Genomic DNA, 16151 nt, shown 5'->3' on the forward strand with positions numbered 1-16151 from the left:
TGTAAGCGTTTAAATTGGAATGGTAGATCCGATGGTATCAGAGGGATTCGGGGAATCAATACATCTTCTCCGGTACCACATCCTGTGAGTATTGTGCACTCTATTATGAAAGTTTTCAGTGATTTTACCAGCAAACGCGTGCCATTGCAAAGTTTAGGTGGACTTAGGTTTCTTAATAAAATAACAGGACAACCTATTTTCAGCTCCATTTTGTGAAGAGGGAGAGGGATATTTTCGTCGGCGCATCAATCTTTGAAATAATCAAGTTATTTACTTTATCTACTTGTTCGTTAGTTGGTGACAGAATAGCTCTTTCTTTAAACCAAGATATTGTCTTATAACTTATGTTATCAATGTCTGGATAGACATTGTTGACTAACTCTTGGATGTTGTCTATCAAAACACAAAGGTTTTCTAGGTTAATCCTTCCCTCCCTTTGTGTTAATTCTCCATTGCCAACTTTTAGCAGCATCTCTGGAAATAGCCTGTTCTCACGTGAAGATGACGAAATCCTCATATTAGTTTTAAGATCTAATTTATTGACATGCGACCAAAGGTGGGATCTTTTTAGCGAAGCATTTATTTCGTCAGCACGTGTTCCTCGAGTCACAACTGGTAGGATTTGACGGAAATCTCCTGAGAACAGAATTGTACATCCACCCATAGGTGAATTTTTGTTGCGCAAATCGCGCATTGTCCTATCCAGTACTTCCATAGACGTCTTGTTTGACATGGTAGCTTCGTCCCAGACTATTAATGAGCAGTCACGCATCAATTTTCCTGTATTGCTCTGTCTAGAAACACTACAGACGCTGTTATCATCATCGGTGGCGATTTTCAGCGGGTGCTTCATTGTGGAGTGTGTGGTTCGGCCTCTTTCCAAAAGAGTAGCGGCAATGCCGGATGACGCAACAGCTAACGCAATTTTTCCGGTAGATCTCAATTACTAATTACTGATATAATATCTTGAAAAATATTGTTTTTAATTATATGCTGTAAAGAGCCATATACATAGATCTATATGAAAACAACAATGTATTTAAGGTATTTAATTGGATAAGGATTAATATTGTACCCATTTGTTGAAATCGCTTCGAAAATAAGCTATTAGTTGTCGTAAAAAGTAAATGACAAAAAATGTAATTGTATGGAATTGATAGCAAACTAAACGCGCTCCGAATCAATAAAAACTATTCAAAAACTGTATTTTAATTATGTGCGATTTATTAATATAGAACCTGAAAATAGCGTTTTATTTCGCTGTAAAATTGTATGTACATATAATTACATGGAATTCAGTACATACATAGATACATATGTAGCGATTCGTAAATACATACATACATACGTCACCATATCATGTAATTCAACATTAATGAGGTGTGGTGAGATTATCGCTTAACGCCTGTTGCTTCATTCGGTTGACAGCGAACACACACACAAACAGCTTTTTTTGGAAAAAGAGCTGCTTTTGTTTAAACAATTTTGGTTAAATAACAAATAAATCAATTATTTTTTTAATGCAGAACGAAAGTAAATATTTCAAAGTTAAACTTCAAGAAAGTTTCATTTTAATTGGTTGATTGTTTATGATTTATGGCCGTGAAAACAAAAAAATTATGTTTTTTTGCCACATTTTGACCGATTGCCACGCCCCCTTATTATATTTCTTCACATTATATAGATATAAACCTTCCTCTTCAATCAATCTATCTTTAAAAAAAAACCGCATCAAAATCCGTTGCGTAGTTTTAAAGATTTAAGCGTATAAGGGGACATAGGGACAGAAAAAGCGACTTTGTTTTATAATATGTAGTGATAATTGTTAAATGAATTATTTAAGGGGGTATTCTGGTCTCCAGCGAAAAAAAAATCGATTTTTTTTTTTGCATAATTTTGTTGTATGTGTATGCGAGAATACGCCACAGAAAGGATTTTTTGAAAATCGCATTTTTTCACATTTTTCTGGGCACCGAAGTGTACCCTCCTCCGGCCGTTTTATCATAAACTTTATCTTTAAACGCGTTTCCCCGAAAATCGTGTTTTTTAAGCATTTTGGTCACACTTTTCACAGTAGTTATACTCCGATTTCAATGGTTTTGGTCTTAAAAGGTTCGGAAAACTTACCGCTAAGTTTCCCCGTGTACGATTTTTGAAATTTTTTTTCATTCCATTTTTATAACCTTTTAAAGTTCAAAAAATAAGCAAAAAAAAATTTTTTTTGCAAATTGTTGCATAACTTTTGAAAAAAATTAAAAAAAAAAAATCTGACACGGGAAAACTTAACCAAGGCAACTCTGAAGACAACGCATATCTAATTTTTGCTTTCTGATTACCCAGGTGGAAAAACCGTGACCAAAATGGAGACCTGTTTCGTTTGGAGGTGGACGTCTTCAGCGCCATTTCAAGGTCGCGGGTGTTAATTTTTTTCAAAGTCAAAACCATTTTTTAAAAGCCAAGACATGTACCTTTAAAATAAAAAAAAATTTTTTTTTAAATATTCACAGGATTTGTCACAATCAATCCCCAAAAAAACCCTTGATTTCAGGGCCTCGAGACCAGAAGACCCCCTTAATTTTACTAAAATTCTAATTTTAGTTTAAATCTTACTTCTTAGTTTTATTTAATTATCATCTTTTTCTTGTAATTTTGAGTTTTTTTTATTTCATTTTATTTCCATTAATTTAGATATAATTTAGATTTCAATTTAAGGGGACTTGGTGGTCTAGAAATTTCAAAAAATCGATTTTTTGTTTTTTCAATATTTCGAAAGTATAGTATCTTAAGAATATACTGTAACTGTACGCGCTCCTTTACCTCAAACTTTACACTCATTTATCTCGAAACGACTTATTTAACCTGGTATTGTCAAAAAAAAAAAACTATTCAACCGAATCGTCTGAAATTTAATATGTTGTTCACAACATCAATGACTATCGCCCGCACTAGAATCATATTACTATTTCAATTATTTCAAATTTTTGATTAAAAAACTGAAAGAAATCCCGGATTTTAGAGCGTCGAATTCAAAACCGCTTCATTTTTTCAAATTTTATTATTTTTTTATTTTGGTACGGGACATAGCTATAGTGATACTGTTTAATAACTTTTTTTGGTTTTTGTGTTTCAGATAAATATAAATGTCAACTTCAGCGCCATTTTTTAAATTATTAAAATTAAAAAAAAGAAATTTTCATTTTTGCACGAAAAAGAAGTTAAATAAAAAGCTGAAACAATTTAAATATCGTTTATAATTTTTTTATTGAAAAAAAAATTTCTGAAAATACCTTAAATTTTCGAGCTCTAGGCCACCAGGACCCCTTGAACGTAATTTTATTTTACATTATTTTGACTTGCTTTCTTTCATTCCACTACATTTCTTTAAATTTAAATTTAATTGTTAATATTATTTACTTTATTTTTTTTATTGTTCTTATTTTACTTTTCGTTCATTTAAATTAATTTAATTTTTATTGTAACTTTAATTTTACTTAAAATTTTAATGGTATTTATTTTTCTACTAATTTATTTTCATTTAATTTAAATGTAATTTAATTCTGAGTTATTTATTTAATTTTAATTTTTTTCATATATTTATTTATTTTTTCTTGTTTTATTAAATGGTAAGTTTTAATTTCATTTAATTTCATTTTACTTTGAATTGTTTTCATCCCATTCGATTTCTTTTAATTTTAGTTCTAGTTTTCATTGTAATTTTGCTCCTAATTGGAATTATATTTACTTTAATTTCCTTTATAATTGTAGTTTTCTTTTTTCCATTCTTTTAGTTTTTTCATTTAATTAATTTTATTTCGTTATTTTATTTCTATTAATTTTAATTTTAATAGTAATGTAATTTAGTATCTATATGTTGCCATTTCTAATTTTATATTGTATTTAGATTAGATTAGATTTTATATTAGAACTAGCATCACCCAGTGGGCTTCGCACCACCATACATAAAATGTTTTTTTTATATCGCAAGAAATTGTTCATATTAAGTTTTCTTTATAGAACTCGTAAAATATTTAAACAGTTTAATTAGTGGATTTTTTTCATTCAACATACTTTCTAAAGATGTCACAATAGCCTTTTCTGCACTTTTTAAAATTTGATTGTGGTGGCCACCTATATACAGGTAAGGTGAAAGAGCCGATAAAAACTTGTAATTAAACTTTGATTCTTTAATTTCCATTTCAATTTTTTACGCTAAATAAATTATGCTAAAATAAATAAAGTTAAAAATGTTTTTCCAAGGGCTCCTGGAGCATTGAATTTTTTAATATATTTTCGTCCAAAATGACTTGCAAATCGATAAATGCATCATTGATTATTGCGTCACGCAAATGTATGTATTCCTCTGATCTCAATCGGGCTTGACTCTGACGGATGAAATTGAATAGCTCACTTTCAATTTTGGCGTACATATCGACGATATATTGATGCGAAAGTTGATTGCATCGCAAAATAAAATTGTTTTCTTGAGGGCGAATCATCAATCGATACGAATAAAAATTCATCGCACTGACGGTTTTCGTTGATTTTTGACCTGCAATGCAAAAATTAATTAGCGTATGAAAATTATTTAAAAATCATATTTAAACAAAAATAAAATGTGTATGTACCAGTTGTTGGATTTATCATTGGTATGTTGATTTGATAGCCATCGTCCCCTCTCCAAAACAAAATGGGGTATTGCAATGCATCATAACAGCGATGGAGTTCTGAAATACGTTGTAATTGCTCATTTCTACGATACAAAACAATATCTCGTGACCGAAACTGTTCACCAACCACAACAATGGCTACTTCATCAATCGTTGGTACATTGAATCGTCTGGCGTGCTCCCCAATTGGTGTTTTATCGGCTTTTATTATGATTTTGTGGCCATCGGTGGGCATCAGATCGAGTGCCACTTTGAACAATTTCACCAATTCATTGTGTTGATGGAACATTATTTGCAATTAATTCACGATTGATCTTCTCGTATTCGTCGAAATTGCACAGCGCTGATCTAATTCACGATTCTCATCACCAATAAAATATATTTGCAAAAACTGAATTCCAACGACAGCAAACTAATATTAACATAATACACTTACAACCACAACAGTACAACAGAAACGCTCATAAGCATAAAATGTCATAACTCAGGAACGGCTGCACCGATTTCAACCAAACTTCACACAAACCACCTCCTTAAAGATAGAAAAGAACTCTAAAATTTGTGTGCCAATCGGTTCGGCGGCTCTTGAGTTATAAGATTACCAAGGAAATGTAACTTCTTTTTATATATATAGATTATTTTAGTGTATGTTTAATTTTAATTGTAATTAAATTTTTTTCAACTTTTCTCGTTTAATTTAATTTAAAATTTAATTTTAATTTTACGTTTACGGTAGATACCTATGAAATGAGACTTTCAGCTGTTTGCCCATAGATGTCGTTAGGAGTATTTTTATTTATTTATTTACAGACGTGGAATAATAATACAATTATTCTTACACGTAAATAAAAAATAGTTTAAAAAAACTAAAAAACACGCTTTTATTGCAAATCGAACTAAAAAGTAGAAAATAAATTTTAATGACAAAGGGACCTATAATGAAGCCTTTTGCTTGGATGACGAAAAAACCGAGAAAATTGGGGGTGTATATCTTGCGCAGTGAAAAACAAAAAGAGTAACGAAATCCAAAATGTATGTGTCTATGCAAAAACTTGCGAAATCACTTGCGAACCAAAAAGACTGTAGTGAACTGCTTGATGTGAGCGATAAGACCAGACTCCTTTATTGAAATGCATGCTAATTATTTACAAGCGAAAGATTTATCAGACTAAAAGAGAATTAGAGAGCAAAATAAGTAATATTGACTATGTGAGTGTGTGTGTGTGTACGTATGCAAATTTACAATGAGTGGATGTTTATTTGTACATATTGAGTGTTAATTAGGTGTAAGTTATTTAAGCATAAAGGGTGATCCAACATCCCGGCCCCGTTGAAAGGATGCACTTTCAAGACACTGGCAGGATGGCAAGTTTGTGAACAGGCCGGTAACAGCTCCCATTAGTAGTGCGGAGGCGCACAACTCGAACGTGACCATCTCGTCCACGTACGGTCGACTCAACGCGACCAAGCTTCCAGCGTTGTGGTGGGAGGTTATCGTCGTGGATGATCACTAGCGTACCTTTTGCAAGAGTGGGTGTAGGTGTCGTCCACTTGACTCGTGAGCGTAGTTCATTGACATAGTCTGAAAACCAGCGGCGCCAAAAGCGTTGCTTGATGGCCGTAATCATATCGTATCGATCCAAATTCGAGATATTTCTCTCTTCGAGTGAGCTTTCGGGTAGGGCACGTAGCGATGACCCGACCAAAAAATGTCCAGCAGTGAGTGCTTCAAAGTCATTGGGATCTGATGATAGCGGTGAGAGCGGACGCGAGTTTAGTATGGCCTCTATTTCCACAGCTACAGTGCTCAGTTCTTCATATGTTAATCTTGTATTAGCGAATGTGCGATAGAACAGTCCCTTTGCGCTTTTAACTGCTGCTTCCCAGAGGCCGCCAAAATGGGGTGCCCTAGGTGGGATAAAATGGAAATTAATAAAATCGGAAGAGCAATATTTGTTAATTTCGTTCTGGGTTTCGTGCTTGAACAAAAATTGTTTGACCTCTTGCAAATGGTTGGATGCTCCTACAAAATTCGTGGCGTTGTCGCAGAAAATGTGGCACGGCATCTTTCGCCGACCACCCATACGTTTTAGAGCGTTCAGGAATGCTTTCGTAGACAAGTCCGAGACCACCTCAATATGAACCGCCTTAGTGACAAGACAAACTAATATCGCCAAGTATGATTTGGTAGGTGTCTTTCCTCGGACTCGCAGGTAAGTGCTTATTGGTCCGCAAAAGTCGATTCCGCAAGCGTTCAAATGGACGTGTTGGTTGGACACGCTCTCTTGGTAGGGGTCCCATTACTTGCTGCAGCAAGGTGGGCTTGTATCGAACGCAATGCACACACGAACGAACGACGCGACGGGCCAAATCTCTGGCGTTGACAATCCAATATTCAAGGCGGATCAAGGCGACTAAGGCTTTTGGGCCTGCATGGTAATTGCGAAGATGTAAATGGCGTACATACGTCAAAATAAATTGTGAATTACTGGGCAACAGCAATGGGTGTTTTTGGCTGTCTGGTAATTCGGTGTAGTCCAGACGGCCACCAACCTTGATAAGCTCGTATCCAGTCGAAGTGTCTATAAATGGAGTCAAAAATTTTAAATTACTTTTTAATGATCGATTTTTCTTTAGTAACTGAAAGTCGACAGAGAAGTGATGCTGTTGAACGTTCCATATTAAGCAATGTGAAGCGCGTCGCAATTCGTCAGGCGATGGTGAAGCGGTAGTGAACCTTGATTTCTTTCTGGACGAATCAAAAAACCGAAATAACCAGGCGACTAGACGTAAGCAATGGGGGTACGAGCTAATGCCATTGATGATGTTGAGAATGTAGTTTGTCTCCATCATTGTAGTAAGTGTCGTTTTGCGTTTTTCCGAATTGATGACGTCTCCGTCGAGGTCAACTGGTGGTTTTTGATTTGGCCATTTAGTCTGATCTTGAAACAAAAAAGCTGGACCGGGAAACCAATTCGATTGTTTAAGTTCTGCAGTAGGGCAGCCTCGAGATACAAGATCCGTAGGATTCTCGCGCGTTAGTACGTATCTCCAGTGTCCACCTACAGTCAACTCTTGTATATCCGATACTCTGTTCCCTACAAAAGTTGAAAGCGTTATTGAATGTTGTTGAAGCCAATGCAGTACTAGTTGTGAATCGGTCCAAAAGTAACTGCTTAGAGGTTGATCAGTAAAAACATCTTTTATTTTTGCGTAGAGAGATGCAAGAAGGTGCGCACTACAAAGTTCAAGTTTGGGAAGCGACTGCCTTTTGACTGGAGCGACTCTTGACCTTGATGTAAATAACTGAACTTCAACATGTCCATCCAAGTCTTCCGTACGTATGTATACAGAGCAACCGTATGCTCGAATTGATGCGTCGCAAAACCCGTGTATTTGTATGTTCCGTACGGTTGGTTGCAAGCAATAACGAGGCACGATGAGTGACGAAATCGAGTTTAATGATGCTAAGCAGTTTGTCCAAGCTTGTTGTAGGTGCTGAGGTACAGACTCGTCCCAATCGAGCTTCAATAACCATAGCTCTTGGAGGATAATCTTGGCAGTGATTATCAATGGTGACAACAAGCCAAGTGGATCAAACAGCGATGAGGCAATAGACAATATTGTCCGCTTTGTAACCGAATTGTATTGCTGTTTCGGGTTAAAGCCGAACGAAAATACGTCGCTTCGTTGATGCCATGTTACTCCTAACGCACTGGTCACAAAATCGTCGTTGATATGAAGCTCCTTTGTTGCTTGACCTTCCTTGAAGTCTGGGTGATTTGAGTGCCATTTCGATATTGGAAACTGTCCACGACGGAGTACTTCAACAACTTCATGCCTGAGTGTGTGTAACGTGGTTATATCGTCGGCACCACATAACATGTCGTCGACATAAAAGGATGATTTTATTGCTGAAGCGCCGATCGGAAACTCTGCCATATGTTGGTCTGCCAGGTAGTGTAGGCTGCGTACCGCAAGGTATGGGGCCGAAGCTGTTCCGTATGTTACAGTGTTGAGCTGGTACGTGCGGAGATCTGAGTCTGGGGAAGCTCGCCAAAGTATGTATTGAAATTGTCGACAATTATTTTCTACGAGTACTTGCCTGTACATTTTAGTGATATCTGCGGTGATGGCGAAACGACACAGACGAAAACGTAATAGAAGCATGTATAAATCTTGTTGAATTGTGGGCCCCACTAACAAATGATCGTTCAATGATGTTTGTGTTGAGGTGCGGCACGAGGCATCAAACACTACTCGCAATTTGGTTGACGTGCTGCTAGGTTTAAGCACGCAGTGATGTGGCATATAGTAGTGTGGCTCTTTCAAGTTGGGGTGTGCTACTACTGACATGTGGCCAAGACTTTCGTACTCTTCCATGAAGGCAATGTACTGCGGACGGATTTCGGACGAACGTAGAAGACGTCTCTCAAGCGCAAGGAATCGCCGACGAGCGATATCGAAGGAATCTCCGAGACAAATTGGGTTGGCTTTAAATGGCAGATTTACAGTAATTCGACCAGTGTGGTCTTGATGAGTTGTTTTTGTGAAATGCTCTTCACAAATTCGATGGTCTGGCTGAGTTGGTTTTGGTGACGTGTCGATGGCTTCCAGTTGCCATAGGCGTTGCAAATTCTCGTCGATTGAGGTTTCATTTGACAGCAGACAAGATGATGACGTCACGTTATAGTCACCTCGAAACCTACCAGAGACGACCCAACCAAACAATGTCTTCTGAAGCGTCGGTAAATTTGGACCCAGTCGAATTTGGCCAACAGCAAGAGCATCAAAGAAGGCCTCTATTCCTATCAACAGGTCTATGCGCCGGGGCTTAAAAAACATCTCGTCTGCTAATTTGGTATTGGCTGGCAAGCCCCAACCGGACGTGTCGATCTCGGCATCTGGCTGGTATGCTATGTGCGAGGTGATTCCGAATTGAAGTGACAGTTGAAAGGCTGAAGTGCGCGATTTGATGGTCGTGGTCATACGCGCCTTAAGACTGGTTAGCGAGTCTCCAATGCTTCGAACGCCCACATCATGTTTCTCACCTCGAAGGCGTAGTTTTTGCGCGAAATCCTCAGTGATGAAATTGAGTTGAGAGCATGAATCTAGGAGGGATCTGCCCAACTTATACGTACCCGTAGCGTCCTTGACCAGGATCATAGCCGTTGCAAGAATCACCTGCCCACCTTCCGATGCACCCATGTGCGAGTGGGTTGCTGTCGATTCTTGAGATGAAGTTTGCCATGTAGGTCGAGTAGACCCCGAAGGCTGGAATGCGGGACCTGCCACTGGAGTTGTTTGAGTGGGTTGAGATGCATTCTCATGATGCAACAACGTGTGGTGTGCTCGATTGCAACAGCGGCAGCGATTCTTGGATGGACATTGGATCATTCTATGACCATTGCCTAAGCAGTTGATGCATAGATCATGCTTCTTGATGAGATCAAAGCGTTGATTTGTGTTCATCTCCTTAAACCTCAAACAACTGGCGAGTTTATGGTTGGAACTGGAACAAAGAACACAATTAGAGTTAGTGATAGCAAATGACGAATTTTGCATGCGATTGCTTGCGCGATTTTGCTTGCCAGACTCGGGTTTTCGTTGTGACGATGCCTCGCATGAGTGCAAGAACTGACAATGTCGTTCCACGACTTGAGTGCACTGTGACCAAGTTGGAAGCGACTTGTAGTCCAGAGACTCGTTCCATTTCCTCCTGGTTTGCTGATCACACTTGCCCATCACAATGTTAATTAGCAATGCATGTGCGATGTTTGCAAACGTTCCTACTGACCCCAAGGAGCTAAAAATTGCCGATGCCTTGTCTATTAAACTGCGCAGCTGTTGAGCGTTCGACCTTTCCAGTGCCGGTAATGAAAACAGTGAGGCAATACCTTCCAAAAAGATTAACGTTGGGTTGTCGAACCGTTGCTTGAGCCTATCCAAAGCCTTCGGATAGTTTTCGCTAGTGACTTGGAATGCATGAACCGTTTCTAGCGCGGGACCCTTTAAACAAGTCAACAGGTAATTAAATTTTTCGATGTTCGACAGCCTTGGTTCACGAGCAATGATCTGGGTGAATGAAGTAATAAAATTCTTGTAGTCTGCATAATCGCCGCTAAATGTTGGCAATGTTAGTCTTGGCAGATGCGACGAGGGCTTAACAACTGCTGCTGTTGACGTTTCGGGAAAGTGCACTGTACTGTTAGCATCTTCTCCAAGTTGCGCTTGGATATTCAGCTTAACTGCTACGTAGCTATCTTCCAGATCTGCGGCCGTTGTCAAGTGGATCTAAATCCTCAATGTCAGCTTGGACGGATAAGGCCTGCTTGAAGTAAGATTCCAGTATTCCTAGTCGACACTGAAGCTCAGCATTGGTAAGTTTATCATCTGACTCCCTTGCCGCTTCGACGATCGATTTAATACGCGAAATGTTGCGCTTTATGTTGGAGCGCTTACGCTTGCCTTCTTCAAGAGACATGGTTGCTAAACACGATGTGATGTTGCGAAAATATTCCTGCTGGGTAACTGACTGCTGTGCTGGCGGTCAAATGTTGGAGCAAGCGACAGCAAAACAAAATACGAAGAAATGCACAAACAACGCAGCTTCAATGTGCGAGAGCAGCGAAAGTAGTGATGGCAGAGCGATGCGATGTTAACGGCTTCTTTAGCAGCGCAGGGGTATACGTCTCCAACGAACGGTGAATTCGACCCTTTGGAGTGACGAAATGTATTGTGTGCTTGCCAAAAATATGCAGAACAGAAAAAATCCACTATAGGAATTAACTGCTAACAAGAGGTTACAATGCATCAACAACGCGAATTAGTTGATTGTTGTTGTTGCTCTAGCGGATTGGTTGAATGCTGTTATTGCTCCAGCCGTTAGATGATGAAGAATAAAGCAATTCACTTTATGCAGTATATACACGTGCCCCACGTTGGGCGCCAAAATGTTTGTTCCAAGAAGCCTTTTTCTTGGATGACGAAAAAACCGAGAAAATTGGGGGTGTATATCTTGCGCAGTGAAAAACAAAAAGAGTAACGAAATCCAAAATGTATGTGTCTATGCAAAAACTTGCGAAATCACTTGCGAACCAAAAAGACTGTAGTGAACTGCTTGATGTGAGCGATAAGACCAGACTCCTTTATTGAAATTCATGCTAATTATTTACAAGCGAAAGATTTATCAGACTAAAAGAGAATTAGAGAGCAATAATAAGTAATATTGACTATGTGTGTGTGTGTGTGTGTACGTATGCAAATTTACAATGAGTGGATGTTTATTTGTACATATTGAGTGTTAATTAGGTGTAAGTTATTTAAGCATAAAGGGTGATCCAACAATGAAGTAATAGCAAATCGAACGATCAGTCATAGTGAACTACCTCAGAATAGAATTATAACAAAAATTAAGATACAAATAGAGTAATTCAAATTAGAGATGAAGAACTTATGTTGTGGAGGGAGCCTGAGAAACTGATTTACAAGAATAAATAAAGATTTTTCATTTTACAACGAAATTTACCTTACTTTTTGCCCACAGTAAAAAAAAAAAATATTAATCCTGGCAATCCTAAGAAGGATTATGGAAAACTTTTATCAAATTATTGCATTGCCATCGGTCCTTGATAGGTATGCGAAATTTCAAGTCGATCAGATTTTTAGAAACCAGAGAAAATTAAGCTCAGAGATTCCGTTACATGCATACATACATACATACATACATACATACAACCCGACCTAATAAAAGTGTGTTAGAAAAGGAGTACTGGCCAGGACCTTCGGCTCAACGAAAGGTCGAATTTCGTGCCTTCAAACTACGATTTGCGGACATCGTTGATGTTATCAATTGAAGGAAAACGCTTCTCAAGCTCATCAAATGCTTATAGAAGCTTATGGTGGACATAACATAAGTAGAGCACAGTGCTTCAGGTGGTTTGAAAAATTCCGAAGTCGTGATTTTAGCGTGGAGAACGAGGACCGTGGCCGGCCACCGAAAAAGTTTGAGGACGCCAAATTGCAAGCATTGTTGGATGAAGATGATGGTCAAACGCAAGAAATTATGGCAGAGCAGTTGGGAGTGACCCAAAAAACCATTTTCAACCGTTTCAAAGGCATGGACATGATTTTAAAGGTCGGAAGTTGGGTGCCGCATGAACTGACTGAAAGGCAGCAAGAGAACTGAAAAACCACTTGTGAAATGCTGCTCTCCCGGTTCAAAAGGAAATCGTTTTTGCATCGAATCGTTACGGGTGATGAAAAGTGGGTGTATTTCTTCAATCCCAAGCGTAAACGATCGTATGGTCCGACCGGCCACAAGCCAAAAACAACGGACAAACCGAATCGCTTCGGCCACAAGGAAATGCTGTGTGTTTTCTGGGATCAGCGTAGTATGATTTGGTACGAGCTATTAAAACCAGGTGAAACAGTAGACGGTGCACGCTACCAACGACAATTGCCCGATTTGAGTAGCGGTATATACCGAAAACGCCCAGAATATGCCGATCGGCGTCACAAAGTAATTTTTCTTTTTCCGCCACATCGAACAAGAGCGACCCGGGAATCGGTGGAGACGTACGATTGGGAACCGCTAGTGCATACGGCTTACTCACCAGCTTTCCGATTATCATTTGTTTGCATCGATGGGCTACGCACTTTCCGAGCAGCTCTTCAATTCTGACGAAGAAGCCAAAAAATGGCTCGATGATTGGTTTGCGGCCAAAGATGGCCAATTTTTTTGGCGCGGCATCCACAAATTGCCTGAGAGATGGGAAAATGTATCGCCAACGATGGCTATTACTTTGAAGATTAAATTTGTAACCATTTTTTGTTAATAAGCGTATGAAATTGAAAAAAAAATCTCATTTCATAGGTATATACCAACTTAATTTTGTTTTTTCAATTTTTTCACGTAATTTAGTTTCTAACTTTTATTATTTACATTATTTAATTTTAATTTTAATTAGCCATTTTTTTCAAGTTTACTCATCTAATTTAAATTTTAGTTTTATTTTTTTTTTAATTTTTTGTTTTTGTTTCAATTTTAATTTTAATTTGAATTTTCATTGCAATTTTACTTTTAATTAAATTTAATTTTTTTTAATTTTCAATTAAAATAATTTGTTAATGTTACGTTCGCTAATTTCTATTAATTTTAAATTGAATTATAATTTAAACTTAAGTGCAAATTTTTATTGTTATATTTAGTTTTATTGAGATTTATTTCCTTAGGTTTTCTTATATAATTTAATTATTATTAATTGGTTTTAATTTTGTTTTATTTCGTTTCGTTTAACAATTTTTTTTAACTTTATTAATTTAATTTAAATTTTTTTTTTTATTTCCCTTATTTCGCGCTTTCATTTTCATATTTCGGTTTATTTTCTTTTACTTAAGTTTTTTTATTGCTTTTTTAATTTTTTTTTTATTGCTTTTACCGAAAATCGGCTAATTAATTTTTTATATTGAAGAATTTCAAATTACTCATAATAATTATAATGATGCAATAAATTCCAACGCAAATTAGCACCTCAATAAAATTACTAGTGTCTGCCTGCATTATACTAAAAAAAATTCTTTAGTTTTTTATACGTGACTCGATAATGCCTTTACTTTTGTTATTCATTTTTGCTATTTGTTTTCTTAGTTGGCACATGCTCGCATTATTTAACGATCAGGATTTTGAATATTCAATTTGATTACGCCCACGCACCAAAAAACACAAGCTGCTAACATAACAGTAGCGAATGGCGTATGCCTGCATAAGTGATCTTCAATATCTCGCATGAAAATAACAAAAGCAAAGGCTCTTGGGACGTTTTGATGTGTACGCTTCTTTGACTTTCGATTTTGCTATCACGTGTGCGTGAAAGATTCATTAGAAAAAAAAAACAAAACAGTTGATCATACTCATCTGATTTTTCTTAAACCATACGAGTACATTGATTTAATTATGTACAGCGTTGTGACTTCAAAGACTTCAAATCATTCCGCGCGAACTAATTATAATAGTTTGTTCTCTACGAACCTAATAGAACCATATTAAATTTTACTAGATATATGCATAGCAATTTATTTTTTTATTAAAATTTTTCTAAGTTGTGTTTCTCGTAACTCAACTAAACTTACCATAGAAAACACAGGAATATGCCTGGTATGCCGATGCAGAGTTGTAGCTGCTGATAGTCCTGCGTCAGATAGGCAATACCTGCGATCAACATGTACGAAAGTGGCAGTGGGAATAAATTGTACATGCCAGCTATGGTGCGCCATTTGCCATCCACATATTCAATGGCCAATATTAGGCCGGCATAAGTCACGGACACAGAGACTAGGCCGAGCAGGGCGCGCAGCAGTAGGAACATTTCCAACGAATCGGGAAAGTAGAGGGCGAGACCTGAGTAAGAGTAAACGAGAAATTAAGCATAGAAAGTCGTAATATAAAATTGATAATTAAATGAAAATATACAAGCTTCATATACTCGTACGAGTTATGTGCACACAGTTTCGTGTACCTAATTTATAACGTAATTTTTTGACCAGTTTTGCATACTTCTCATTTAACTTTTTGATTTAAATTTATTTTTTATAAAAATATATTTTATTCAATAATAAATAAAAGTTTCAAACTTCTTCATACAAGATTTATAAAAACTCGACAAATTTTCATAGAAATGTCAAATTTCTTTAACCGAATTAGAAAAGGAAATTATGTACGTAGTCTTATAGACCATTCTAATTTAATATAATAAAGTGTGAAGAGGCTCTAAATTTGCGTTGATTTTTGATAGTTTTTTTACCTGTCGCTTTTTTTTCATATAATAAAAAATTTAAGAAGTTTTTGTATGGAGAAAATGCCTAAGAAGTTAGGAAATTGAATAATTTTCAAATTTTTGAAGACCTCCATATGCAAATAAAAGGTATCAATTTTTCGATGCTTAAGTTTCATGAATAAAGTCTTAAGTCGTTTTGAGTTTCTGAAATAAATGGGAATGAAACCGCAAAAAATAGTCTACTTGCTAAATGCTGTAGCGTTTGATTACAAACACGAAAACAGGCCGAAACTTTGATTTATTTCAGAAGTGATTTTAACAAGACTTGGGTTGTAGAATTTTTCAAAAGTAGCAAGGGGTGCTTTTTATTGCTTTCATTGAAAAAATGTGATATGAAGGCCAATATTTTTACCACCGAATTCGGCTTACAATAATTTCTTCGTGTCGTAAAAAAATTTTGAGTTTTTCAGGTTTGTGTAGATATTTGTTTGTAAAAGTGACAAACAAGCTTGATAGCAAACTTTCCAAAATCTTTATTTTTTTTTAAGCACACCATCTCAGTTGAGAAGGATAGTTTAATGCTTCTAGTACAGGACAAAGGGAAGTAATTGATCGACGGAGCATTTCTCTGCCCAGCATAAAACCTTCAAGCCTTGCAATTTTTTACTAACCGAAATCTGGCGTTCCGGTTACATCGACAGAAAGCTCT

General features: G+C 36.8%; 2 protein-coding genes across 2 annotated transcripts in view; both read right to left on the bottom strand.

The window, feature by feature from the left end:
* Positions 1–16151, bottom strand: part of LOC128869066 (organic cation transporter protein) — a 131073-nt gene that overhangs the window by 21727 nt on the left and 93195 nt on the right. The window contains exon 5 of the mRNA XM_054111617.1: positions 14799–15066. Coding sequence (XP_053967592.1) covers positions 14799–15066 — 268 coding nt within the window. The remainder of the gene's footprint in view (positions 1–14798; positions 15067–16151) is intronic.
* Positions 4460–13705, bottom strand: LOC128869049 (uncharacterized). The gene is made up of 2 exons (XM_054111616.1): positions 4626–13705; positions 4460–4549 (listed from the first exon to the last, which is right to left on the bottom strand). The coding sequence occupies exon 1, from the start codon at positions 10410–10412 to the stop codon at positions 6816–6818; it is 3597 nt and encodes a 1198-aa protein (XP_053967591.1). The 5' UTR covers positions 10413–13705; the 3' UTR covers positions 4460–4549; positions 4626–6815.

This window comes from Anastrepha ludens, chromosome 2 (assembly GCF_028408465.1).
Source record: "Anastrepha ludens isolate Willacy chromosome 2, idAnaLude1.1, whole genome shotgun sequence".
NCBI classification, from domain to species: domain Eukaryota; kingdom Metazoa; phylum Arthropoda; class Insecta; order Diptera; family Tephritidae; genus Anastrepha; species Anastrepha ludens.